This window comes from Pyrenophora tritici-repentis, chromosome 1 (genome assembly GCF_003171515.1).
Source record: "Pyrenophora tritici-repentis strain M4 chromosome 1, whole genome shotgun sequence".
NCBI lineage: Eukaryota > Fungi > Ascomycota > Dothideomycetes > Pleosporales > Pleosporaceae > Pyrenophora > Pyrenophora tritici-repentis.
The window spans coordinates 2,063,635-2,088,744 of record NC_089390.1 but is presented as its reverse complement, the minus strand read 5'-3'; the positions used below and the strand labels follow the sequence as shown (position 1 = coordinate 2,088,744).

The 25,110-nt window shown below is 50.5% G+C and overlaps 13 protein-coding genes across 13 annotated transcripts; 7 read left to right on the top strand and 6 right to left on the bottom strand.

Moving 5' to 3' along the window:
- Positions 1 to 215: 215 nt before the first annotated feature.
- Positions 216 to 686, top strand: PtrM4_008390 (uncharacterized protein; the record flags this gene model as incomplete). Its single annotated transcript, XM_066102885.1, has 1 exon — positions 216 to 686. One exon carries the CDS (start codon positions 216 to 218, stop codon positions 684 to 686), a length of 471 nt encoding a protein of 156 aa, XP_065965087.1.
- A 150-nt stretch (positions 687 to 836) lies between these two features.
- On the top strand, positions 837 to 1,037 carry PtrM4_008380 (uncharacterized protein; the record flags this gene model as incomplete). Its single annotated transcript, XM_066102884.1, has 1 exon — positions 837 to 1,037. The coding sequence occupies one exon, from the start codon at positions 837 to 839 to the stop codon at positions 1,035 to 1,037; it is 201 nt and encodes a 66-aa protein (XP_065965086.1).
- Positions 1,038 to 1,706: 669 nt separating this feature from the next.
- Positions 1,707 to 3,139, bottom strand: PtrM4_008370 (GatA, Asp-tRNAAsn-Glu-tRNAGln amidotransferase A subunit and related amidase; the record flags this gene model as incomplete). Its single annotated transcript, XM_001930813.1, has 3 exons — positions 1,707 to 1,874; positions 1,930 to 2,828; positions 2,884 to 3,139. 3 exons carry the CDS (start codon positions 3,137 to 3,139, stop codon positions 1,707 to 1,709), a joined length of 1,323 nt encoding a protein of 440 aa, XP_001930848.1.
- Positions 3,140 to 3,625: 486 nt separating this feature from the next.
- Positions 3,626 to 5,583, bottom strand: PtrM4_008360 (FUI1, Cytosine-uracil-thiamine-allantoin permease; the record flags this gene model as incomplete). Its single annotated transcript, XM_066102883.1, has 5 exons — positions 3,626 to 4,130; positions 4,180 to 5,064; positions 5,117 to 5,217; positions 5,270 to 5,354; positions 5,405 to 5,583. The coding sequence occupies 5 exons, from the start codon at positions 5,581 to 5,583 to the stop codon at positions 3,626 to 3,628; spliced, it is 1,755 nt and encodes a 584-aa protein (XP_065965085.1).
- Positions 5,584 to 6,635: 1,052 nt separating this feature from the next.
- On the top strand, positions 6,636 to 8,784 carry PtrM4_008350 (C6 transcription factor; the record flags this gene model as incomplete). The annotated part of the gene is made up of 3 exons (XM_001930811.2): positions 6,636 to 7,217; positions 7,267 to 7,590; positions 7,639 to 8,784. The coding sequence occupies 3 exons, from the start codon at positions 6,636 to 6,638 to the stop codon at positions 8,782 to 8,784; spliced, it is 2,052 nt and encodes a 683-aa protein (XP_001930846.1).
- A 117-nt stretch (positions 8,785 to 8,901) lies between these two features.
- PtrM4_008340 (CDA1, xylanase-chitin deacetylase) lies at positions 8,902 to 9,950 on the bottom strand (the record flags this gene model as incomplete). Its single annotated transcript, XM_001930810.1, has 2 exons — positions 8,902 to 9,753; positions 9,813 to 9,950. The coding sequence occupies 2 exons, from the start codon at positions 9,948 to 9,950 to the stop codon at positions 8,902 to 8,904; spliced, it is 990 nt and encodes a 329-aa protein (XP_001930845.1).
- A 953-nt stretch (positions 9,951 to 10,903) lies between these two features.
- PtrM4_008330 (ProP, Permease major facilitator superfamily) lies at positions 10,904 to 12,816 on the bottom strand (the record flags this gene model as incomplete). The annotated part of the gene is made up of 2 exons (XM_001930809.1): positions 10,904 to 12,147; positions 12,201 to 12,816. 2 exons carry the CDS (start codon positions 12,814 to 12,816, stop codon positions 10,904 to 10,906), a joined length of 1,860 nt encoding a protein of 619 aa, XP_001930844.1.
- An 835-nt stretch (positions 12,817 to 13,651) lies between these two features.
- Positions 13,652 to 14,776, top strand: PtrM4_008320 (uncharacterized protein; the record flags this gene model as incomplete). The annotated part of the gene is made up of 3 exons (XM_066102882.1): positions 13,652 to 13,772; positions 13,975 to 14,706; positions 14,769 to 14,776. The coding sequence occupies 3 exons, from the start codon at positions 13,652 to 13,654 to the stop codon at positions 14,774 to 14,776; spliced, it is 861 nt and encodes a 286-aa protein (XP_065965084.1).
- A 741-nt stretch (positions 14,777 to 15,517) lies between these two features.
- On the top strand, positions 15,518 to 16,390 carry PtrM4_008310 (U1 zinc finger domain containing protein; the record flags this gene model as incomplete). Its single annotated transcript, XM_066102881.1, has 3 exons — positions 15,518 to 15,541; positions 15,593 to 16,036; positions 16,103 to 16,390. 3 exons carry the CDS (start codon positions 15,518 to 15,520, stop codon positions 16,388 to 16,390), a joined length of 756 nt encoding a protein of 251 aa, XP_065965083.1.
- Positions 16,391 to 17,121: 731 nt separating this feature from the next.
- PtrM4_008300 (WD40 repeat protein) lies at positions 17,122 to 20,535 on the top strand (the record flags this gene model as incomplete). Its single annotated transcript, XM_066102880.1, has 5 exons — positions 17,122 to 17,158; positions 17,241 to 17,315; positions 17,389 to 17,604; positions 17,655 to 20,378; positions 20,432 to 20,535. The coding sequence occupies 5 exons, from the start codon at positions 17,122 to 17,124 to the stop codon at positions 20,533 to 20,535; spliced, it is 3,156 nt and encodes a 1,051-aa protein (XP_065965082.1).
- A 384-nt stretch (positions 20,536 to 20,919) lies between these two features.
- PtrM4_008290 (uncharacterized protein) lies at positions 20,920 to 21,153 on the bottom strand (the record flags this gene model as incomplete). Its single annotated transcript, XM_066102879.1, has 1 exon — positions 20,920 to 21,153. One exon carries the CDS (start codon positions 21,151 to 21,153, stop codon positions 20,920 to 20,922), a length of 234 nt encoding a protein of 77 aa, XP_065965081.1.
- Positions 21,154 to 21,184: 31 nt separating this feature from the next.
- On the top strand, positions 21,185 to 21,556 carry PtrM4_008280 (TT-ORF1 multi-domain protein; the record flags this gene model as incomplete). The annotated part of the gene is made up of 1 exon (XM_066102878.1): positions 21,185 to 21,556. The coding sequence occupies one exon, from the start codon at positions 21,185 to 21,187 to the stop codon at positions 21,554 to 21,556; it is 372 nt and encodes a 123-aa protein (XP_065965080.1).
- A 105-nt stretch (positions 21,557 to 21,661) lies between these two features.
- PtrM4_008270 (MAD multi-domain protein) lies at positions 21,662 to 23,805 on the bottom strand (the record flags this gene model as incomplete). The annotated part of the gene is made up of 2 exons (XM_066102877.1): positions 21,662 to 21,688; positions 21,727 to 23,805. 2 exons carry the CDS (start codon positions 23,803 to 23,805, stop codon positions 21,662 to 21,664), a joined length of 2,106 nt encoding a protein of 701 aa, XP_065965079.1.
- Positions 23,806 to 25,110: the final 1,305 nt, after the last annotated feature.

Sequence of the window (25,110 nt, the reverse complement as noted above, 5' to 3'; positions counted from 1 at the left end):
CTGAGTACGTGTTGGAGAATACATGTAGGCAGCAGCTGAGCACGTGATCTGCGGGCTAACTCGAAATCGTGCGCAACTTACGGAGGTGCCTTTCAAAAGTATTGTCTGACGCTAATCTCGGCGCTTCGGCGCAACTCTTCTTAGCGCAACTCCAACCCTTAAGCTGAGGAGCTGTTTGATCAGTCTACCTGCTACTACGCAGTTATCTTCTTACTATGGCTCCTTATACTGATATATATACCCGTACCTTAGTAATCGCGTTAAAGTCACCTCCTATTGGCAAGAATACGTCACAAGTCTCTGCGCTAACTAGTGTTCATCCTCGTACTGTCGATCGTATCTATAGTAGAGCTATTGCTGCAGGCTTTGAGCCAAACGAACTTCCTATTAAGATCCTTCCACACCACGTTCAGGATGCTCTAAAGCCTGGTAGACCTGCTAAGCAGGCAGAGGAGGTGAAGGAGCAGATATTTCAACAAGTACGACGCGATAGATACGGACAAGAGAAGAGCTGTGCTGACGTTGCCGGTGGGCTCAGTCTCCAAGGAGTCGAAATCTCTGCCTCTACCGTCTGGAGGGTGTTGAGAGCAGCAGAATACAGGAAGACCAAGCCAACGAGGAGGCCTGGGTTGACACAGGAGATGAGGAGTGCTCGTCTTAAGTGGGCATTAGAGCATAAGGACTAGACGTTAGAGGATTAGAAGAATGTCATCTGGACAGACGAGACGTCGGTGGTGATTAACCACCGACGTGGGGGGTATAGAGTCTGGAGGAAGGCAGATGAGAGAGTAGTCAAAAGCTGTATCCGTGAGAGATGGAAGGGATACTCTGAGTTCATGTTCTGGGGCTGCTTCTCGTACGACAAGAAAGGTCCATGCCATGTCTACCAGCCAGAGACGAAGGCAGAAAAAGAGGATGCTGCTCGTCGGATTGAGCAGCTGAACGCTGAGCTTGAGCCTCTACAGAGAGAGGAATGGGAGCTGTCAGAGTCTATGAGGAGGACAGGGCTGCGCAATAAGCGTGGCAGGAAACCTTAATGGAGATGGACAGAGAAGACAAGCAAGCTGGTGCGTACGTCTGGAGGTGGTATAGACTGGTGGAGATATCAGACCTACGTTCTGATCCCAAAGCTGATTCCTTTCGCTAAAGAGTGCCTCCAAGATAGACCTTAGACTATCGTAATGGAGGATAAGGCACCTAGCCACGCCCACCACTATTAGAGTGTGATCTATCGCCTGCACGACGTTGAGAGACTACTCTGGTGTGGTAACTCGCCAGACTATAACTGTATTGAGCCATGCTGGTTCTATATGAAGAGAGAGACTACAAAGAAAGGAGCTCCGCAGTCAAGGGTTGAGGCAGTTAGAATCTGGCAGAACTGCTGGAGAGATCTCTCGCAACTTAAGATCTAGACTAGGATTGAGCGAATTCGTGTACATATTCAAAAGATAATTGAGCTACAAGGTGGCAATGAGTACATAGAGGGGAGAGACAAGCCTCGGCTAAGGCGGCCGTACATCGGCTAGATTATTCTTGGCAGACAATACTTTTGAAAGGCACCTCCGTAGTTCTTTCAGCATTAATTGGGAATGATATGTCTTAAGCATAGCGATATACAGATTGGGAGCACTGAAGGACACCTGATGCGATAACTAGATTGGAGATGCTTTCCCAGGAAGATCGGTCATAGTCACATGATTCGTATCCTACATAGATGCCTTCCAACCACCTTCCGCCTCAAAGACTTCACCAACCTTTTTACTAACAGCAAGCAAACGTCGATCATGATACCTGGGCGCAACAAGAGAAATACCAATCGGCATACCATTCTCACCCTTGAAGCCTGGAACATTAACTACCGGTGTGTGTAATGCCTACCTACGCGTTAGTCAAAGACCCCAAATAGCCTAGCAGGAAGATCTAACTTACCGTCCAAATCAAGCAGAAAGAAGCGCTTCCAGTCTTCTCAATACCCAACGGAGCTTCATCGGGTACACTGGGTGTGAGCACTGCAGCGTACTTGCCCAACATCTCATCCACCACCGGCCTTGCTGCTGAAATCTTGTCGAAAGCTTCTACTTGAGCTCTACGCGAGATTTTTCCGCTGTTCTCGACATGGCCTACGAGCTGCGCAGAAATCTTATCTTTGGCTATCGTGTACTCGGGCAGAAACGCTGTCCGACCGTCCGAGTTGAGCACAGTTGCATGCCACGCAGGAAGCGCATTCAAATCTTCCGGGAAAGAAATTTCCTCGACCTCAGCACCATGCGCATGCAGTAACGATACGGCTTTATTAAGCGCCGCAGTAGTACCAGGTCCAACTTCGGGCCAAACCATAGTCTTCAGAAAAGCGAATTTCGCCCCTTTGAGCGTAAAGTCCGTGGGTGGGGATGCATCATCATGGATAGCGAAAGTATCAGCCAACATCTCCAGATCAGCCACACTCCTTGCGTAAAGCCCCAGTGTATCCAGAATCAAAGAATAAATCTTCTGCCCCTCACGCGTTATCGAGTTCCAGGTCGGTTTCAACGCATAGATGCCGTTGTACGAACCAGGACGGATAGTGCTTCCACCCGTTTGCGTACCTAGACCAATTGGTGCTTGGAAATCACCCACCGCAGCACCTGAACCAGATGAGGAGCCGCCAGGGGTGCGGCTTGGGTCGTGTGGATTGCGTGTTTTTGGGCCGAATGTTGTGGCGGCGAACTCTGTGGTTGTGGATTTTCCGAAAATGAGGGCTCCGGCTTTGCGGAGAATTGCTATGGATCCAGCATCTACTTTGGGGGCGTCGTTGGTATATATAGGGGAGTTGAACTGTGTGGGCATGTCTGTATAATGGGGTCAGCTTAGATGGAGTGGCTTTGGCTGTGGCTTGGAACAAACCCTTGGTGTATATAACATCTTTTACTGCGATGGCAACGCCGTGCAATGAACCTCGCTCAGACTGTGGGACAGCATCAAGTGCTTTTGCCTGCTTAATTACGAAATCTGGGTCAAGATATGCCCATGCTTGGACAGCCTCATCCCGCGCTTCTATGCGCGCCAGAAGTGACTTTGCATATTCCTCAACTGAAATATCCCCTGCCTTGATTCTTGCGGAAACTTCGCTAGCCGTCAGCTTGTAGAGATCAGAACTCATGGTGTCGCAGTTGATTGGAAATCACGTGCAACGTGTATGATGTGTTGATGTGCTTGAGTGAATACAGGTTCACATGTGAATGAGAGCAGAAATATAGCCTCTATTCGATTTTGTAGGTCTAAATGACCTAGCAGACGAAGATAGCAACATATGACTATCACTCTCGGTCAAAGTCTCCCGTGCATTGCAGGAGCGATTGGTCGCATTGTTCGGATCCGCTCATGGGCGGCAGAGCGGCCTACCTACCTATCGTGGAATGGCGCGAGATCTTCACGCCGATAACAGTCTCTCGTATCGGAACATGAAATCCGATAGACTAGATATGTATTGTAAAGCATAGACCATTGCCGCTTAGGCCTTTTACTAGCTATCACAAGTCACGAGTGCAATTTATCGACCATGGACCCTAAATTCGTTGAACGTCGTGTTGAATCTCCAATGCATATTATTATCTAAAAACCCAACTATGCTACTGCGTTTGTCGGCTCAATAAGACACTTTCGGCGACTTCTCTCCCGTCTCCATATCTTCTTCCGTCATCGGTGGTGTAGCAGCCGCATAGATTGCGCCGCCATCTCTGTCTCCGTCGTAGAAGCCTTCACGACCATCGTTGGCCAGCCATTCCTGTGTGAAAGGTGTGCTCTCGCGTCCGTAAGGGAACACTCGTGGCTTGACGAATAGTCTCAAGATGTAGTAGACAATCGCCGCAGTGGTGAACGTCAGTACGTAACCCATGCGGTACATGTTCTGCGCAGGCATTGAGATGATCTTCGGCTGATATTGGCCGATGAGACCTGGGATACCCATGGATGTGCCGCCCAGCCATGCGAACACACCGCACCAGTTGACACCTGACCAGAACCAGTAAAGACCCGTCTTCTTTCCATCGTAGCAGGAAGGAACATGAATGTTGCCTTTTCGTACCAGGAAGTAATCGACTATGATTATGGCGCAAAGAGGTGCCATGAAGATACTGTAAGACCCAAGGAAGCTATGCATGTGTTAGTGCAAATCTATTAGAGTGTTCCAATTCAGCTCACCTAAGGAAAGCTGTCGCATTAGCCATGAGTTGCCATGGCTGCACAACGACTCCAAGGAGGGCACAGAGAACCTGTCCCCTTCGGATAGTGAGCCACTTCGGGAATAAACCAGTCATATCGGAGCCAAAGGGGATCGAGTTTGCCCCGAAATTTGTCGCAAAGACACCGAAAAAGAACGCGAAGCCTGCGAAGAAAATGGCAGCACGTGCGCCAGCGCCGAAGTGGTGATCAAGGATGGCATCGAAAAGATCCCAGATATTCCAGTACGCAACGCCGTAAGCTGCCTGCATTGATGTTGTGGAAGCCATGCCGAGGAAGAAGACGGTAACGGAGGCGACGAAAACGCTGACACCCTGGATCGGACCGGCATCTCGGGGTTTCTTGCAATAACGGGCAAGATCGGGCTGGTTCACCAGCATGGGCGAGAGGGAACCGAAGATAGTGTTGATACCTGCCATGATACTCCAGCCTAGGGGAACTTTCGCGGCAGAAAGTTCACCCTGTTCAGAAGCGAGATCCATAGCACCGAGACCACCGCCATTCTTCATACACCAACCAAAAACAGCAAAAGCCGCAATAGGCATAATGACACCTTTGACAGTGAAAATGTAGTGTATGTGCCTTGGATGAACCCACATGAAAGGGAACTCCATGAGCCAGGCCATGAAGAAGGCCAGGAGCTGCTTCGAAGTGACGTTCGCACTTGGAGAGAGGGTGTTATGGAAGTTCACCCAGGAGTCGCCAAAGATGCAACGCAACATCACCGAGAGGATGTTGCCGGCGTAGAAGGACTGGATGCCGTACCAGATGATGCATACTATCGCACGGATGAAGACGAAGAAGTAGGAGCCGTACATTCCCATGACAGAGCGCGCAATAATGGGACTTTGGTAGGTTAGCGACTGTGAGGTGATGTCTATGGAAGTCTGTGACTTACTATCCAATATGGTACTTGACACCTGGACGGGCCATGAGGACGACAATGATTGCAGCGAGAAATGAGCCGATACATGCTGAGACAAACGATTGCTGCCACGTCTGAGACAAATATCAGTTATTGCCTTGTGGCATTGTGCTCGACTTGACTTACAAGACCAACTGTCACCAGCGCAGAACCGGTATTCCAGCCAACAAGGGAGAATTGGTTAGAGAACCAATATAGGGGCAGATTGAACCTTAGTCTGTTAGCGAGTTGTTTAGGTAGAAGGTATTACTGAAAGCCTACCAAGTCCATGTCCTCTGCTCGACCGGTGTTGGCTCGAGATCTTTGTTGCTCCATCTCTCATCGCCTATCGGGGCCTGGCCATCGTTGCCCTGAGGAGATCTTATGAAATTGACAAAAGCTGCCTTGGATTGAAAAGGGGCTGTGACCTGTTGCCTGGTTGGCAGCTGAACTTTACCCATGATGCTGCACGTTGTTCTAGAAGGATGTCAACAAGAATCGACTGTTAGTTGCAGACAACCTCTCATCTCATTTCCACACTGGCGGACCATGGTATCTCATATGTCGATCGGACCTTGCTCCAACTCCAGATAGTTCACATATCGCCCGCACATCAATCTTGGGGTCAGTCAGACAAGCGTTGTGCGGCTGCGGTTTTCGGAGGGTTTCTAGCCGATGTGCCATGTTGCCACGCCCACAGATGTCATATCCAAGCCTCTCTGAAGCGGTAGGAGGTGCGTTAACAACAGGGGTGAAGATAGGAAACGCTGTAGACATCCGATGTGTTTCTTGTTGCAGCGTAGTTCGCTGCACTCCCCAAGGTGGATCGATGGATCCGAGATAAGATCACATGACGTCTAATCCTCACCCTCTTGGGACTAGTTCCGATAAGACACATCGGCTCCTGCATCCCGCCTCTTCCAGCCAGCCATTGCACGTGAAGCACGATGGATTACAGCGCTATGAGTATGAGTCGGTAGGGCTCTCGATCACACACCATGTTTTTGACGACAAGGCAATGTTGCAGTCTTACCTAGAGAGCCCACTGAGCCCCTCTTCTAGTCAGGGAGCGACCGCCGACACGGTACCAGCTGCAAACACGGAAGCGCCCTCAAACATCACGAATTCTCAACCTTCTGCAGCCAGAAAGCCTCGCGTGGCCTTGGCCTGCAAGAGATGCAAGCGGAGAAAGCAACGAGTACGTCAGTCTACCATGTGTCTGGTAAAGTAGACTTTCACTAAGCTCATTGCAGTGTGACGGCGCTCGTCCAGTTTGCAGATCCTGTGAACGTGCTGGCGTAGCTTGTGCATATGAGAGGACCCTGCGACCCCAGTATCCTGGCGGCAAGTCCGTGTATGTCTTATCTATGTGAATATTACAAAATCTCGATCCTGACTAGTTAGTTACATCAACGCTTTGGAAGAACGCATCGCATTCCTAGAGGCTCGCCTTCCAGATCATGCTGAAGACCATTACGATAATGGTCCAGAACCATTGCAGAATGGGTCGAGCATGAGTACAGAGGAAGCGTCCACAACTCTACAGCCTCAGTCCAGTGTTTCACGCTCGCGCCGGGAGTCTCGAGAAGACTGTTTTTCTGAAGACCATGAGGGTGACGACAGGACATCGCTCGTCGATGGTGTCGCTTACCTATCTTTATGTGCCTCTGGTACTACAGATACCACCTCAGAGCCTTACTATGTAGGCTCTAGCTCTGGAGCTACCATTGCTCGCATCATCCAATCATCTATTTTCCGAAGCTCAAGCAAGAGATCAGGCCACCCACCCATACACCAGACAGATCAAAGCTCAAAGAACGCGAGACCACCTCCACCTCCAGAGTCTATCCATTCAGAGGAGCCGACGACTGATTTCCCCGACTGGCAACAAGCCCGCATGCTTTTTGATGTTTTCTTCGAACGTATCCATACACGTTGGCCATTGCTCGACCGTGTGGTCTACACTAAACTCTTTGACAAGCAGTACATTCAAGGTGCTTTGACCATCATTGAACGCAGCATATTTCATCTCATATACGCGATCACTGCTCGCTTCTTGTCTTTGACGCGGAAGCCATGTGGTATAGATTCCGATGTAAGTCTTCCAAACCACAATCGTCTAGTAGATGGCTCATAGTGTATAGCGTCATCTCGTTGCGGCGACTGAGCCAATGGATTATATATTGGCTCAACACAACCTCGCGACCGTCCAGTTTCTCATACTTCTCGGAGTCCACGGTCAGAGGTCGCCTTATGGTGCAGGGGCTTGGTCTCAGATTCGCTATGCCACATCAGTCTGTATTGAGATGGGTCTGCATAGGAAGAGAGCTTTCATAGGTTCACCGGAACAAGCGAGAGATGCAGAGATACGGCGCCGCGCGTTTTGGGCATGCTACTGTCTTGATCGAGTGACTAGTATCGTGCTTGGAAGAGCATTTGCCATCGCTGACAGAGATATCAATGTTGAGGTATGTTGGTCTATTCTAACACCAAGTATTTGCTAACGGACCCAAAAGCTCCCGAGCACCAGCCCAGAGTTTTGGACCTTGACCCATACAGAAGCTCCAGATGCAGACAAGGTTCAGTGGTCGAATATTGAGCCCTACATACATATCATCAAGTTGGATCAGATACAGTCAAGGATCCACAGAACAGTATTCCGTGTCGATCGGGACGTTTTCAACGAGACATCCGAGCAGCATGCGAAGCTAGATCGAAAGATGGCCAAAATCCGTGCAGACCTCGATGAGTGGCTGCGCACGTATCCCCAGACTCCTAAAAAGGAGAACAAGATCACCTGGATGTACGACCCCGAGAGTGCGTACCTTGACGCGCGAGACTTCTATGGTGTTCAATACCACAAGGCAATGCTGTTCCTTTTTACAGTCTTTTTGCCTACTCTAGACACGTCGGATGTGCGCTTCATTACTTGCGCACGCTCGGCAGCTTGTGTCTGCAATGCGTACAAGCGACTGAGTCAGAACCGGACACTGACTTACACCATGATATCACTGCATTCGTGTTTTGTAGCTGGTCTGACACTGGTATATTGTATCTGGCGCGAACGTTCGCTATTCTCCTATGATGTCCTTGAGGCGACGCGGGCTTGCTCTCAGATTCTCACCATATTTGGCGAGAAATGGCCCGGCGCTGTCAAGTATCGCGACATATTCGATGCGCTTTCCGGCAGCCTGTTCAAGACGGTTGTTAACTCAACATCCACGACAACGGTACATACCAACGGCTCCCGACCACTTCAGTTAGACATGGACGCAGAACCAGCAATGAATGGTTTTACTTCGCACAGTCGACAAGCAAGCCACGAGCAAGTTTCACAAAGCACAAGTCAAAGTAGCAAGCCTACCTTGTCTCACTTGGTCACCGATGCTGTGAAAGAGGCTTTCATGGAGGTTGATGAAGAAGCTCCTGGTGGGTGGCAGGGATGGAGAATGTGGAATGAGATGGTAAGAGACGACAGTACGCCCATCCCTGGTTCGGCAATGAGATTCGATGGAGTTGCTCAAGGGCAAGCGCAGACGAGTTGGAATGCTTATGAAGGTTCTGCCTTCTATGGGGTGGACCCGATTCAAGATGCAACAATGCAAATGGATAATGGCGCAATGATGGATAGCAGCCAATGGAATTTTGGAGTTTACCGGTAGATCCAATCCTCCAACCAATGTCATTCGGATTTCTCAGCTTCTAGTAATCAACAGAGTTGGTCCAGTCAAACGATAATACCATGTATGTTAACAATATCTTTTCATTACTCCCCTGTTCTACGCAAGCTCACCTTTCTTGTAGGGAAACTGTTCCCTGAACGCTTCCGCTATTTGTGTTCTAGTTGCAACCCACACGCCCTCCTTCTCCGAAATGTATTTGACAAAGTCCTGCAACGCTTTGAACCGACCTGGCCTACCAACAATACGGCAGTGCAATCCAATCGTCATCATCTTTGGCTCTCCCGCCTCGCCCTCCTCGTACAGCACATCAAAAGCATTCTTCATGTGCTCGTAGAAAGCGTACGCACTGCGAAATCCAGTGCCCTGGCAGTGAAACTTGAAGTCATTGCAGTCGTAACTGTAAGGAACCATCAAGCAGCCCTTGGGATTCGCGCTACCACGCTCATGTGGCAAATCAGTCCAGTAAGGCAAGTCGTCAGCGTAGGCATCGCTAGCCCAGAGGAGTTCCTCGCCCATTTCTTCGTAGACAAGGGGAATCAACGCTCTGCTTTGTGGTGAAGGACGTCCGTAGTACCATCCTTTTGGTGCGTAGCCAGATAGCTTCTTCAACGCGGTGATGCCGTCTCTGATGTGCTGTTTCTCGGCCTCTACAGACAGATTGGCGTGGTCAATCCAGCGGTAGGCGTGGGAAGCGACATCGTGGCCCTCCTCCACGCAGCGGGTGACTACTTCTGGTTGCTGTTCCACGGCCTGGCCGACAGCGTACAGGGTAAATTTCATCTTGTAGTCGTTGAAGAGCTTGAAGCAACGCCACCATCCGCGACGAGATCCATACTCAAACTCGGATTCGCCGCTGTAGTCTCGCTCGTTGATTCTGGGCTGTGCTGGGTACTCGCGGAGGTTGGTCTCGGATACTCCGTCTCCTGCCATGACTGTACGCTCGCCGCCCTGGTTGAAGCATGTTAGCGCCAAGTTTAGTAATAGGGTAGTGGATGGATTCTACATACCTCTTCGTAGTTGATGACGAACGACACGGCAATCTTTGCGTTGTTTGGCCATTTCAAGCTTGGTAGACCCTTCTCGCCATAGCCTTTGAAGTTGCGTTCAAACGCGTAATCAAGCGGTGCAGCGTATACTTCAGGCATGGTGACTGTTTTAGGGTAGTGAGGTATGAATGATATGTATATATTCTCCCAAACAAACGAAGAAACTCGGGTCGTGGAAGATGCAGATAACTTTTGTTCTCTACGGACGAGCCTGCGCCTACTTATTACCAAACTAAACACCTCCACCCCGATCCTCCACATCAATCTCCAACTAACTACCCTGCCTCGTCCCCTATCCCTATCATCGGCCGTCCTCGACCCGCCCGTCAAAGTTCCTCCCGCAATCGGCACATTACCTCACGATACCTACCCCCTCACTCATATTGCGTACACCACGTTACTATTACTACCGCCATCATACGAAATCGCCGGACGTTATCTCTACCAAAGCTATACTATCGGCATCCTACGATCCGCATTTTGTAGAGCTACTTCCCAAACGGGAAACCGGAGGTGTCCAATATAAGGCCGCCGATAACGAAGCGGGAATTAGTGGGGCTGACGGGCGGGTGGGCTCGTTTCGCTGCACCTGCTGTAATGGGAAGGCTGGGCTAGTGTGGTAGCGTGGTTAAATGGGTTGGATAGATGCGGTAGGCGGTAGAGCGGAATACTTATGGGGAAGAAAGTGTGAGTGTGGGGATGGATGATGGATTGAGTTGTTGATGGCAAGGGTGGCGATATCGCGATCGCAAGATCAATAACAACCTATGTGAAAGGTGAAGGGCAATTGCTGTTACCAGTCTTGCAGAGATGATTGTGATGAAGTGACCACGAGAAGACACTAGCGAACATCCTCTTGTATGGTGATTTTGTCTTTTTTTGCGGTTGTGGTGGGCGGTTTTGCGCACGTTGCTGTATATGATGATGACGTCGCTCTACGGTGTGAAAACCCTAGAACACAAGCTCTATATGCTATGCTTTTGTACGCCGCGAAACGATGCTGATGATGTTTTTTGTACCCATGCTGCGCAACGAGACCCTCGCGCCAGTGTTCATCTTGGGTGAGCAGTGCTTTCCACATCCCCTCCCTTCTCATCAGCAACAACGTCCTGCACCTCAAGATTGCGACCAAGAATAACCTGTGGCTGAGGCGCATCATCTCGTGTAGTCGCCGGCACCACTTCTTCCTCATCCAACTTCTTCGGTGCCTTAAGACTAGTATTTCCCACCCAAAAAGTCAGGAACAAGCCGAGTCCTGAACATAGCGTGAAGAAAATGAAAATGTAATGCAAACCTAGCATATACGTATCGAATACGTCTTCCTGTTGGTTCTGAGAGAGACCAAATTTGGCGAGGTCGTAAGTCGAGGACGTGAGCTGTTGCATCAGGCTTTCTGATACAAAGGACTGGTGTGACAGGTCTCTGCTGAGTGTGTTTGAAAGTATCACTCCGGAGACTACGAGACCAAAGGCGCCACCGATGGTGCGGATGAAGTTCCGCAGACCGGTTGTTACGGCACGATCTTCGCCACGGCCGTTGGCATACATGCCTACAAGGGTTGGTTGGAGCGTAAGACCGATTCCGGCTCCTTCTATAATGCCGATGATGATGAGGACAGCCAGACTCGTTTTCCGGTCAAAGAGTAGAGTGAGCCCGTTCCCGAGGGTCCACAGGGCGAATCCGACGAGAATACAGTGCATGTAGCTGCCCACTCTGTTCATGTATGTTCCCGATGCGATTGAAGCGAAGGAGGTGGATATGACGACAGGTAGGATCAAGGCTCCAGATGCTAGCGGCGAGTATCGGAGGATGGACTGGAAGTAGAGGGGAAGGTAGAAGAAGTTTCCAAAGTAGGCCAGACCGATGAGGAAGGTTTGCAAGTAAAGCGCTGAGCAATGAGGTGCTTGGTACAGTCGAAGCGGCATTATGGGGAGTTTGACGAGTTTCCACTCGTATAGCACGAATAGAACACCTAGTACTGCTCCCGTTATGGTGCAGGCGATGAAAAAGGGGGACGCCCAGGCATACGTTACTCCTCCCCCTGACAAGGGGATGAGCAGGAGAAGCGTCGACGCAATGTTGAGCACCATGCCGCCGTAATCAATCTTCTTCAGTTTTTCAAGATGGTCACCAGACCGATGTTTCAGCGGTAGGAAGAACAAAATGACGACGGCTGTGGGGATGGACATGATGGGAATCATCCAGAAAACCCATCTCCACGTTGCTCCTTCCACAATAGCACCTCCTAAGAAGGGCCCGGCGCCGTTTCCTAAAGCGATAATAGCACCGAGCCAGCCTACGACGATACATTAGTACGAATACCAATTTCGAGTATGCAGAGAGACCTACCTTGATATTTCCCCCGATTTTGCAAAGTCGTAATATCACTCACAATAATCATGACCAAACTATTAATCCCACCCCCCCCTACACCGGCAATAGCACGCAGCACAAACAACTGCACATCCGTCTTTGCAAACCCACAGCCCAGATCCCCTAGAGCCATGAGCATCAAACTCCACAGTAACAGATTCTTGCGACCAAAGATATCTGACAATCGGCCATTGATCAGCTGAAACGCTGTCGAGGCGATCAGAAACGATGTGCCGATCCATGATGTTGCTGTTCCGGTGTTTAGGTCGACGGCTATGGCGGGTGTGGCTGTTGAGACGCTGGTTTGGTCGATGAAGGAGACAAAGAGACAGACTGAGAGGGCGGGGATGGCGATGCGGAGTTGTCTCGACGTCATGGTGTTTCGTTGACCTCCGACAGATGCTGCATCGCTGTTGTCGTCGCCGTTGTTGTCTTGTTCATCAAGTGGAGTTGGAGAAGGGCTGTTATGGCTTGAAGCCGGTGTTCCTGGGTTACATTTCTCGTCGTACTCCGATGGCTTCTCGACAAAAGCATGTGTATTGTTCTCCATGGCTGCTTGGCCATCAACAGTCTGTCGTTTGTGGTCCTTCATCGTGTATTCACGCCCGCGTCGCTAAAAGAAGATGCCAAAACTCAGTACACGTCCCAAAGCCATAACCTTTTGACCGCCAAAAACCACAACAGTCCCAAAACCCCATCCATTAGCGCCAGAGGGGAAATAACGAGGTGCATCGGAAGGGGCGCCCGGTGCGGACCGGAAAGATCCCCATGCCTACGACTTCGCCTCTTGCTGCACACCGTCGGACTCCCTAGCCGCGTCAACCATTCTCGCTACCACAACGCCGCTGACAAGCTTCAATGTTGTAAGTAGGTGCATAGTGGAGAAGCACAGGTCAGTTGACGCCAGACCTAAGGCCTAGTTCGGTTGTAACAAGCTTAGTGTGTCGACCCTTAAAATGCCGAAAAACGGTTTCGGCTCTTTCTGAGCCGATGGTCACATCGTCATTCCTTCCCATCCACCCATCCCTACCAACATGAAGAAGAAGCCGATGTTTAGGCGAAAAGGTGCGGTTACCTTGCCTAGAAAAAGTTGGAGCACGGTGTATTCCACGTCGCTTTTCTTGGCCAATGTTTTCGTATCTGCGCACCGAGGCTGCACGTTGCCGACAATGACCTGAGATCGAGCGAATGGTCTGCACTCATATCTGAGGTCAGTTTGGGCTGAGACACACCCGTTTGTAAGGTGGTGTATGTACATCTTGGGCCGAGGCTTATGTGCTACAGGGTGTTTCACAGATTAGAGATTTTTTTCTGTTTTAATATGGGGTAAGGAAATGGTATATAGGAGATAGCTGGTTCTGCGTTTGCTTTTTTGTGTTGGAACCTCTGTTTACACTTATCGAATCACACAACGATACGCATTCATCATGTCGAAGCTTTTCCAGCCTTTGAAGGTAGGGTCTACGGATGTGGGACACCGCATAGCTATGGCGCCGTTGACGCGGTACCGTATGAACGATGACTATACGGCGAATGCTATGAGCAAAGGTACTATAATCTATAGTTACTCATTTATTTTACAAACAGAATCCACGTTCTCTCCAGCGCGTTCCAATGTTTGGTTTCTTTGAGACTGGACAAGATGGTCACAGTATCAACAATACCATCCACCCTCAAAGAAATTAATGACTTCAAGATACCACCAACCCACCACCTGCCAGCCGTTTTTCACTAACAGATTCCCCTTTAGAATACTACGAACAACGCGCCAGCGTCCCAGGCACCCTGATAATTAGCGAAGCCACTATACCCTCTCCCTCAGCAATCGGCTGCCGCAACGCCCCCGGCATCTGGTCCCCTTCCCAAATTGCCGCCTGGAAGCCCATAACCAGCTCTATCCATGCCCGCGGCTGCTACATCTACTGCCAACTCTGGCACCAAGGCCGAGCTGCCAACCCCAGCGTACTAGCCGAAGATGGCATTACCATGGTCTCCTCCTCCGCCGTCCCAATGACCCCCTCAGACGCAACCCCCACCGCTCTCAGCGAGGAGGAGATATGGAGCACCATCGCCGACTACGCATCCGCAGCGAAGAATGCCATAGAAGCCGGTTTCGACGGAGTAGAAATCCACGGCGCAAACGGCTATCTCCCAGACCAATTCCTGCAAACAACCTGTAACCAGCGCACCGACGCCTGGGGCGGCAGTATCGAAAACAGATGTCGTTTCCATCTCGAAGTCACAAAAGCGGTGATTGCAGCCGTTGGTGCCGATAAAGTAGCCATGCGACTATCCCCCTACAGTGATTTTAACGGCATGTTAATGCCGGAGCCTGAACCCACATTCTCCCACCTACTCAGCCTGCTCAAACCGCTCAACCTGGCGTTCCTGCACATCATTGAGGCCAGAATTACCGGCAACGATGATTCTGATTGTGGTGGCCAAAAGACGGTGCGGTGGATGGTTGAGGAGTGGGGGAATAGTACGCCGGTTATGTTGGCTGGGGGGTTTAAACCAGAGACTGCGCGAAAGACGGTGGATGAGGTTTATGACGGGTATGATGTGATGATCGCGTTTGGAAGGTATTTTGTTTCGAATCCGGATCTGGTATTTAGAATTCGGGAGGGCGTGGTGTTGGAGGGGTATGATAGGAGTGTGTTTTATACACCGAAGACGCCAAAGGGATATGTGGATTACGCGTTTTGTGAAGAGTATTTGCAGGCGGTGGCGCAGCCGTAGAAAGGGAGAGTGTTGGGTTGACGAAATTCTTATCATATGCGAGCTTTTGCAATTGACTTTTCGATGTGTAGTCATGTCTTGTTTTAGAATGGTATAAAAAGGTCGCTGTATGATGTAAAGGGCATGGGAACAGTAAATCTGATCTCAGCAATGTAAGACGTAAAAACATTATTAGAGTTATGTAACAAAATCTTTCTGCAGTTCATACGTAAGCATATTCGCGCCGTACGGAAACCCCAGAAGAAAGCTGCGTTAAAGATAACTGAGAAATCCTATGAGTTTAGTATCTATTGAAAGTGACAAAGAGGAGTATTCATCTGTAAATTCAGGGAGCTATTCAAAAAGCCCAAAAGCAGGCCTGTGTTGCTGGTGCACAGAGAAGGGGAAATCAGAACGTGAGTGAGTGAGTGAGTGAGTGTGAAACCAAACAGGTTGTCGTTGGATGAAAGAGGAAAGAGGCCTGTTGATTGCGGACCTCCGAAGGCCCGTGCATCGCCGCATCGGCTACTTTGTTCTTGAGACTGCTCCCGACTCACCCAACTCTCGCCTCCACCATGGCCGAATACTGGAAGTCAACAGTAGATATATCCCCATTATGTTTTGCGCAATACGAGCTAACTATTCCACAGCCAAAATATTGGTGCAAATTCTGCTCCACGTTCGTAAAAGACACAAAGTTCGAGCGCGCGCAGCACGAAGCGACCGGCCGCCACCAAGGCAACATCCAGCGCAGTCTGAAGGGGCTACATCGCGAACAAGAAAACGAAAAGCGCAATCAAGCGCGCGCGCAAGCCGAGGTTGCACGCTTAAATGGCCTCGTACCCTCCGCTTCCACACCCTCGGTAGCAACAGGCGTAGGAGGCAAACCCACGTTCGAAAAGCGGGTAGAGAAGAAGGCGACTGTAGATGATAGGAAGAGACAATGGGATGAACTGGCGGCCATGGGTGTCGCGCTCCCTGCAGCTGCACGAGGTGACTTGGCTATGGCAGGTGAGTGGAAGACAGTCTCGGAACAAGTCATTGGGGAGGTCACAGAGGATGGGGAGTTCAAGGTGACAGCGCTAAACAAGGGTGTGCGCAAGAGGATGATAGACGAGGACGAAGAGGAACGAGAGGCCGCGGGAGAGTTGATCACGAAGAAGAAGGGCTGGGGACATAGCTACAAGAGCTTTCCAGGAAGTAAGGGTGGGGACGATGATATCGAGAGCTTGCTGGGGAAGACGAAAACCGAAGTCAAGAAGGAAGAATCAAAAGACGAGGTGAAAGTGGAGGCGACCAAGGACGAGGATGCAGACGTCAAGACGCTGCAAGAAATACCTACGGTAGAAGAGGCAGAAGCCAGGGCAAGTGAGGCGGCGGCCCAGAAGGAGGAGGATGCACCGGCTGCACCAGCTGTGGTGTTCAAAAAGAGGAAGAAGGCCAAATGAACAGCACATGTACGACTTCCAACTCACAATCCATATAGGTACACTCTATGCATGGAATTGTGAATGAGAACATTTCTTCCGTCGGATGTAGCTTGGATACGGACGTCTACAGAAGTGGAGAAAGGGCCATGGTTGAGTGGCATAACATTTGCTTCGGCCTCGGCAGTTGCGACATTGCACCAAGGCTAGTGCGACCAATACCATAGTAGCCTCGACCGACGACATGAATACGGGCAGAACTGAGCGAGTGATGAGAGTTGTTCTCGCTGCATTTGGTCTGCGCACTATTTGGAAGTACTATGATGGTGTTTCGATGGGCAACCATTGGGAGAGTGAATACGAATACTTCAGCTGTGAGCTGTGTTATGGGAGGAGCTTAGGTCTACGACGGGTTGGGTGAACATGGCCAGCACATAACGTTAGCATAAATACATGACGCTTTATTCCAAGCTTACTCTTCAGCTTACTGTAATGTACAAATCCCCACACTACTCCCAGTCGCTTGTTTCCACTTTTCGATCGGCGCATGCACCTAAACCTTAAACCCCTGCTCCAACGTCTGCCAAGTACCGTCAACTGCGAGTTCGCGTCGCCAACGCCAGACAACTGTCGCGGTCCACCGAGACGTGCGGTTCGATTAGCAACCCACAACCATTTCTCCCAGCCCTCTTCCCCCCCAACTCGTGGTCGCGTAACAGCACGCTTCGAGTGCTGGAAACACATACGCGACCATGCGTCTCATCAAACCGCAGTGGTTAACGCATCCGGGTAAGTGCACTTCTGCGCATGCACAGCTTCTTTGCGCCCCAACCCATCTCAGCTTTGTAACTGACAAACCTCGTCATTCTAGGCGAACAGAAAGACTTTGAAGTATACAGCTGCCACGTTTCCCCCGATGGGTCGCGCCTGGCTACGGCCGCTGGAGGTTCGTTAAATCATGCCCGTTCTACACGCGCCATGCCCTACTCCTTAACACATTGCTAAGTCACGCTTCACAGATGGCTATGTGCGAGTGTGGTCTACAGAGGCTATTTTAAATTCAAACGACCCCACATACACCAAGCCGAAGCAGCTCGCCGCTGTCAGCCACCATTCAGGCACTATCCACGCCGTACGCTTCTCTTCCAACGGTAAATACCTGGCTTCCGGTGCAGACGACAAGATAGTATGCGTCTACGCACTCGACAAGAATGCGCCAACACACGCAGCTTTCGGTAGGTATACCTCAGGCATTGAGGGCAAGCAATTGCTGATGGACTTGCAGGATCGAACGAGCCCCCACCCGTCGAGAATTGGCGTGTCATCCGCCGCCTGATTGGACATGATAACGATGTGCAGGACCTTGGATGGTCATTCGACTCCTCCATATTGGTTTCGGTGGGGCTGGATTCAAAGGTCGTTGTCTGGTCAGGCCATTCATTCGAAAAATTGAAGACGCTATCAAATCACCAGAGTCACGTCAAAGGCATAACCTTCGACCCGGCGAACAAGTACTTTGCTACTGCTAGCGACGACCGAACCATCAAAGTCTACCGATTCAACTCACCGCCGCAGAATGCGTCCCAGCAAGACCAGGTCAACAACTTCGTCCTAGACCACACAATCACAGTCCCCTTTCAAACCTCGCCGCTCACCACATACTTCCGCCGTTGCTCATGGTCGCCCGATGGCGCACATATTGCTGCTGCGAATGCTACAAATGGACCCGTCAGCTCAGTTGCCATTCTTTCGCGTGGAACATGGGACGGGGATATCAGTTTGGTCGGTCATGAAGGCCCTGTCGAGGTCACCTCCTTCTCTCCGAGGTTATTTTACCGGGACCCGCCACGTCCAGACAAAGACGGAAATATCACCCAACAGACCGTGACCATTGTCGCATGTGCGGGACAAGACAAGTGCCTTAGCGTGTGGAATACAAGCTTACCTAGGCCATTCATGATTTTCCAAGAGCTGGCAGGAAAGGCCATATCCGACTTGTCATGGTCACCTCACGGTGAGACCCTGTATGCGACCAGCTTGGATGGCAGCATCATGACACTCATGTTTCAGCCGGGAGAGTTGGGATATCCTGCGTCGCTTGCTGAGAACGAAAAGACGCTTGCAAAATTCGGCGCTGGTAGAAGAGTTGGCATTATCGAAAGCACGGACGCACTGCTCCTAGAAGAGAGCAGTAAGAACGGAGAGTTGAAGGGAGTACAAGGCAGGATGGGTGCACTAATGGGCGATGGCGGTGCAGTGCAGCCCCCAACTATTACGAACGGAACCAACGGTATTCCCACGACGACTCTCACCAATGGATCGAGCGCTACCGCACAACCGCAGGCCCCTGCCGAACCACCCCCAGACCAGAGGGTAGAGAAGCTCAAGCAGCGAGTGACTGTCACGAAAGATGGCAAGAAGCGGATAGCACCAATGCTCATGTCATCTTCGTCAGGTGTCGGCGAATCTTCCCTACCGCAAACGCAGCTTCTCTCCGCAACGACAACGTCGGGTGGCAGGAGCGATAACCCCCATAACATTCTCGACCTCTCAAAACCGTACGATGGATTCCCAAAGGGCGGGCTTGCGACCATGCTTATCGGAAATAAGAGGAAGTTTGCTGAGATTGAGGGTGACGAAGACAAACAAGTGGAGCGACGACTGGCTGCTTCTGTACGACCTGGAGGTGCAGCTATAGTACTGAACAGCGAAAACGGTCTCATCCCACCCGCTGCCGCGCCACCGAAGAATGACCTACAAGAGATTCCAAAGGTCCTAAGGCCAGCCATTGTCAACCCTGCTATGAGTCTTGCTCAGGTCCGCCTCGCAGTACCGAAAGTCCGGAGTGTTATCGTACGAACCATGGACGGCAGTGAACCACCACAGAATGGCGTAGATGCTAACACAGGGAAAGCGGAAATACCAGACACTGTAATTCTGGAAGCACGCAATGCCAGTGGACCATCACGGACAGGACGCCCACAGGATCACGACCCAACAAGGATGACTTGTACCAGCAAAGGACAGTCTCTCTGGCAAGACTTCCTCCCAAAGGCCGTACTCCTAGTCACAGGCAACACCAATCTCTTCGCCGCAGCATGCGAAGACGGCTCCGTATACGCCTGGACACCTGCCGGCCGCCGCACTCTCAACGCCATGGTCCTAGAAGCCCAACCCGTCATTATGGACTGTCGCGGATGGTGGTTAATGTGCATAACCGCCGTAGGCATGGTCTACATCTGGAACCTAAAAACAATGTCCGCCCCACACCCACCCATCTCCCTCGCCCCTATCCTCGACATCGCAGCCTACGCCCAAGGCCCGCATCTCACCCGCTCCCCCGGCATCGTCTTTGCGCGCCTAAACTCGGCCGGCCGCATCATAGTCGCTATGTCCAACGGCGAAGGCTACGCCTACAATCCCGACATGTACATTTGGCAGCGCATCTCTGAACCCTGGTGGGGCGTCACATCGCAATACTGGAATAGCACCGATTCTTCCGTTGGCAACATCCGGTCCTCGCAGGATAAGAATGCCGCACCAAAGGAAAAAGATGACATGGTTTCCATTGAAAATATCTCAGCGGGCATCATACCTGCGCTCGAACGCAACACTACGAATCAGTCGCTCCTCCAAGGCCGCGCCTTCCACCTCCAGCGTCTCATTAAGATCCTGGTTTCGGCAGAGGGCTACGAGACGTTTGAGAGCTCGGCTAGTGTGGCGCATCTGGAGAACCGCGTCGCTGCCGCTCGTACGCTGGGTGCGAGAGAAGAGTTCAAGATTTATCTCACCATGTATGTCAAGAGGCTTGGTGCAGAGGGTCTTAAAGGCAAAATTGAAGAGTTGTTGAGGAGCCTTGCTAGCAGTCTTGTTGCTGAGGATGAGGACGAGGGGGGCGCAGAGGGAGACGGTGAGGAAGGCGAGGATGCGGCGGCGGCGTTGAAGGAGCCAGAGGTTATTTGTGGGTGGAAGAGGGAGGAGCTGTTGAGGGAGGCCGTGCTGATACTCGGTATGTTCCTTTTCATCCATGATGAGAAAACGTTGCTAACATGTGTGATACAGGCAAACACCGCGACCTCCAACGCATTACTGTGCCCTACGCCCGTCTCCTGGGTATCGTGGTCGATGGACAACGACAGGATGAAGCTATGGTTACAGATATGTAATGTTTCTGCCTTTTTTCATCTTGTCGGGCTCGTTCTGTCTTCTCATTCATTCCCGTCTGTCACATCACCATCGCCGTCGCTGTTATTTTTTATCGACTAGGGAGGGCTTGGTTTCTCTTGCATATTTTGTATCAAAAGGTGTACTTATCTATTACTGTCACTTTCACATTGGAGGTGTTTGTCCTGTGTTGCATGAAGGTGAGGCGTTTGGTCAAAGATTCAGGCGCAACAAGGGCATGAGGTGTTGTATCGAAGTCGGAAGGCGATGACTCGATTGGTGCACGAACAACTTGGTGTAATTGTAAAGCTAGACTTTTGTATTCTTCGCTACAATTTCAGCCTGCTACATGGAATTTATAATCACCATTTCCCATCTCCCTCCGCCTACAAAACACCCCTCTTCTTCAGAATCTCTTTCTCCCTTGCACTAGCTTCCTCCTGGGCCCACTTCGGCCCATCCCACATCTCCCACACCGTCATCTTTTTCACCTCCTCGTACTCTTTCCTACCAGGTGGATACAGCGCTTTGCCCATTTTGCGCTTGCGGATCTTATTCACGATTTGTGTGGACATGGCCGAAACGTAGGATTCTTGCGTAGGGTAAGCGCTGGGGGTCATTGGGAAGACGGACGATGATGAGGTTGCGGGGATGCTGAGAGTTGAAGTGGGTAGGGTGGTGGAAGAGGTGGTAGTAGGAAATCTCCGGGAGGTTGGAATAGGAGTGAAATCCAAAGTCGGAGACAGGAATCTCGAAGTCGAGAACGACGTCATCGTTCCTTCTCTCGGCGACAACGTCGTCGACGTCGATGTAGGCGGTTTGACAGAAACAGACGGCGAGAAGGGCATAGTAGTAACCTGTCCAGTCTGCTTCATCAACGCCGCCTCCCTCTCCGTCCTCTTCATGTCCGGCCTCTTGATGCAAAATCCCAACAAATCATCCGTCGCCGCCTCCTTCAACCTCAACTTCTGCCTAAACTCCATCGCCTCCTCCAAATACGCCGCCTTAACCCCCGGTAACTGATACCTCGGTACCGACTTCTCCTTCTTCTTCTTCTTCTTCTTCTCCTTCTTCGCCAGTGGCGTCGTATGTGTGGTCGGTGTCTCGGACATAACCAAGTTGCCGTTTTCATCCGGGTTGACCGGCAGGGACAAACTAGGCAAAGGTCTCCGTCCCGGATGTTTCTCACGCACTGCATTCGCATGGTCTGCGAAACCGGGATCGAGAGTAAACGTTTTTTGGCGCACGATTTCTTCTTCTAGGCTGGCTTTTTCGCGCTTTGAGGCGTTGAAGAGGTTGAGCACGTCTGTATGGTCGTCTTGGAGGGCGGCGAGGCGGGCTTGGAGCATGGTGACGTGCCAGTTTGACTCGTCGGCGGTTTTTTTGTAGTACGATTTTATTTGGCGGAGACCTTCTTTGCGGATGCAATGGGCTTCCCGTTCGAATGCTGAGGTGCGGAGCTCGAGTTGGGATTTTGACTCTGCGAGCTCGGATTGCCAGGATTGGACTTCGTCTTGGAGCTCGTTGACTCTGCTCTTCAGATTGGCACAATCGTTTTGTGAGTCTTCAAGGAGGTTTTTTAGGTTCGAGATCTTCTCGATTTGGGTGGTGGTTTCTGCTGACAATTTGACTTTTTCCAAGTGAGCCTGTTTGAGCTGTGCTTTTGTGTTCTTGCGTTCACGGACCTCATTCCTATAGAGTGTCTCGGATCCGTCTCTATCTGCTTGTAGTGGACTCATTGGGGATTGTAGAATCGATGGAATAGCTATATCAGGGCTAGCAATACGCACTTCGGCTGTCAGAGACGCCTTGGCTGCTGCTTCTAGTTTGGTGACCTGAAGGTTCATATAATGTAGTTGACGCTTCAAGTCTTCATTCGTGCTGTGTAACGATCTCCTAGTCTTTCCAAAGGCTTGGAATAGCATATGGATACTCTCATATAAGCTGCTCGTCTCGATTTGGGCGGTAAGCTGCTGTACCAAATCGTAAATCTCGCTAAGCTCCATGTCCGAGTCATCGCTAATGGATTTCGTCGCGTTTTCCATGAGTGTTGATAGTGTGCTGATGAGATCTTTCTGCCTCTGGATAATCAACTCGTTCTCATTAATCTGGTCTTCGAGGCTATCCTGACCTTGGTTGGCATACTCATAAGCTTCATCCAATTCTTTTTGTTTTGTCTCAAGCTCTTTCTGAGTTGTAGCTTTGTCTCTCTGCAGATAGGCCACTTCATCATCTCTCTCCCTCAGCTTCTGTCTCAATTCTGCATTATTCCACTCTAGATCTGCGATAGTCACTTCTTTGGCCGACGCATTAAGTGGCAAGTCTCGACGCCAGTATTCTTCCTTCTGTTGCTTTAGCTCCTGTACGTTAACTAAAAGTTGATCACGTTCTTGGCTAAGCTCTTCCATCCTGTTTCTCGAGCCTTCTAGTTCCTCGTTCATTTTCTTCTTCTCTCTAGTTACGAGTTTGAGCTGACTGGAAAGCTTATCGATCTCACTCTCCAGTTCTTCCGTTTTAGCTTTTGTTTCGCGCAGCACCCTGACTTCTTTTACCAGCTTTGTTTTATCCTGTTGCAGTTGTGACAATCTGCTCAGCGCTTCTTCCTCTTCTTGCTGTACTTCCATCAATGCAATGTTCTCATATTGTAAGCGTTTGATATCTGCGACCAGATCTTGAAGGTGAGGATCTGCATGCTCTTTCTCTGCAGGCTGCTCTTCATCGATATCAATCCTGGTCTTTTCATCGGTGTACGCATCATCCCTATGCCCAAACTTCACTGAAGTAAGGGGATCAGCACTGGATGGTCGCGACAGCGGAGCAGATTTCGGCTCCGATTGCGCAGATGGTGATTGCCCATCAGAGGTGTTTGGCCGACTAAGACGGTCCTTGCCCGAATCTCCCCTTTTCACCAGCGCCGGAAGCTCCACTTTCTCATTCTTCTTCGCTTCTGAAGCTTTCGTGGGAGCATCATATGTAGGAGGCTTAGCTAGCCGTTTGGATGCATGTCGTAGGATATTCGGTGGTGGATGGACGGACCCATGCAAATTACACGGAGACGGCGTGTGCGGAGAAGGTGTCAAAAACGGCGAATTGTCATATCGTTGCTTTTGCTCGTTATACATTGTGTTCTTCCCCCAATCTTCTGGCTCAGTGGAAACGATATCTTTGTCTATACTGAGATTAACAGGCTTCTTCATCGTTCCCTGACCTGGCTGCTCCATGGCCTCATCTTCCAATACTGAACTCTTGTTACCAGTCTCTGAGCTATACATATTCTTGAAGTGTAATTTCGCAGTGCTAATCGTATACGGGACTAATGGCTAGTAATTCTAGTAGAATGCTAAATTTCTTCTTCCTGTATCCACCCATCTTTCATTTGATCATTCCCTCGTCTCTGTATCAAAGAATCATTATGTCTCACTGTGACTGAAACCCCTGATCCAATAGGTCTGTCTTTGTTCTCTTCTTCGCATCAATGAAGTTCACAGTTTGTAAGAACAATGAAACAGGATGCTTTTGTCCTTTGCTTGCACGAAGACAGTCACAGTTCATTCGTAGGACGACGTGATCATGGCATAACCTGGGCTGATTTCCTTCTGATTCAGATATCTCCAGAAATCTAGATTGCTTACGCGTATTTGTGGGACAGGTCTTAATAGTGTGGTCCTCCTCGATACACACGAAGTAGTGGCTTGTTCAATTGGAGTTCAGCAGACAGTCCGCCTCATTACAAAGCTAGACTTTGCTTAGCCCATTTGTACACCTTACCATTTCCCAGATCGAGTCTGGACGCGGCGGCGAACGCTGGGCACCATGATCAAGCGAGTAGTGCAGTGTTAGTTTTATCACGTGACGGCGCATTACCAGCCCCATGGGGCATCGTGGCATCGTGCTAGCTAGTTGCGGAAACATCGAGCGCCGCTTTTGAGCCGCATCTCTCCTAGATAGGTACTGGGAAGCTGAGGCACCACGATCTAGTGGAACAACTGCATGCAGAAGATAAGCGGAAAATGGGTACGAGGTGAGATCGATACAAAGATGAAGGATGACTAGGAGGCTGATCCCAAGATGAGTGCGGCGTGGGTGGAGGATAGCCTTGCTAAACCGTTAGATGGCGATCGTTGGGCCAAAGCCTTCGCGCGGTCAATCCTGCACGTGTTGTGACATGTGCCGCCACAGACTTCACCAACCCACTTTAGCCGGGCGAACGACCCGAGATAAGCGCCTTCTAACTAGACCATCCCGCAGCTAATGTTACCCTTGCAGGGGTCTTGGTCATCGTTCTGATGTGATAGATATCGCAAAGTTTTGATCGAAGTTTCGCAACTGGTTGAACCCGCTTCCACGGAAGCTAGGTCTCCTGACTATGTACCAAGTGGGTGGTGGTCGCCAGGTGACCGGATAGATATCGGTAACATCATGCGATACTTGCATGTGCGGTGCATAATTACAGTCGATATGCTCTAGTCGATGCCTCGGCGCATAGTTGCTTGATCTAACCGCGACCGTTGGTCTACTGCGCGGGCGTCTATTAGTGTACCAATATATCAGCATCAGGTCGCTCAAGCCGAACATCT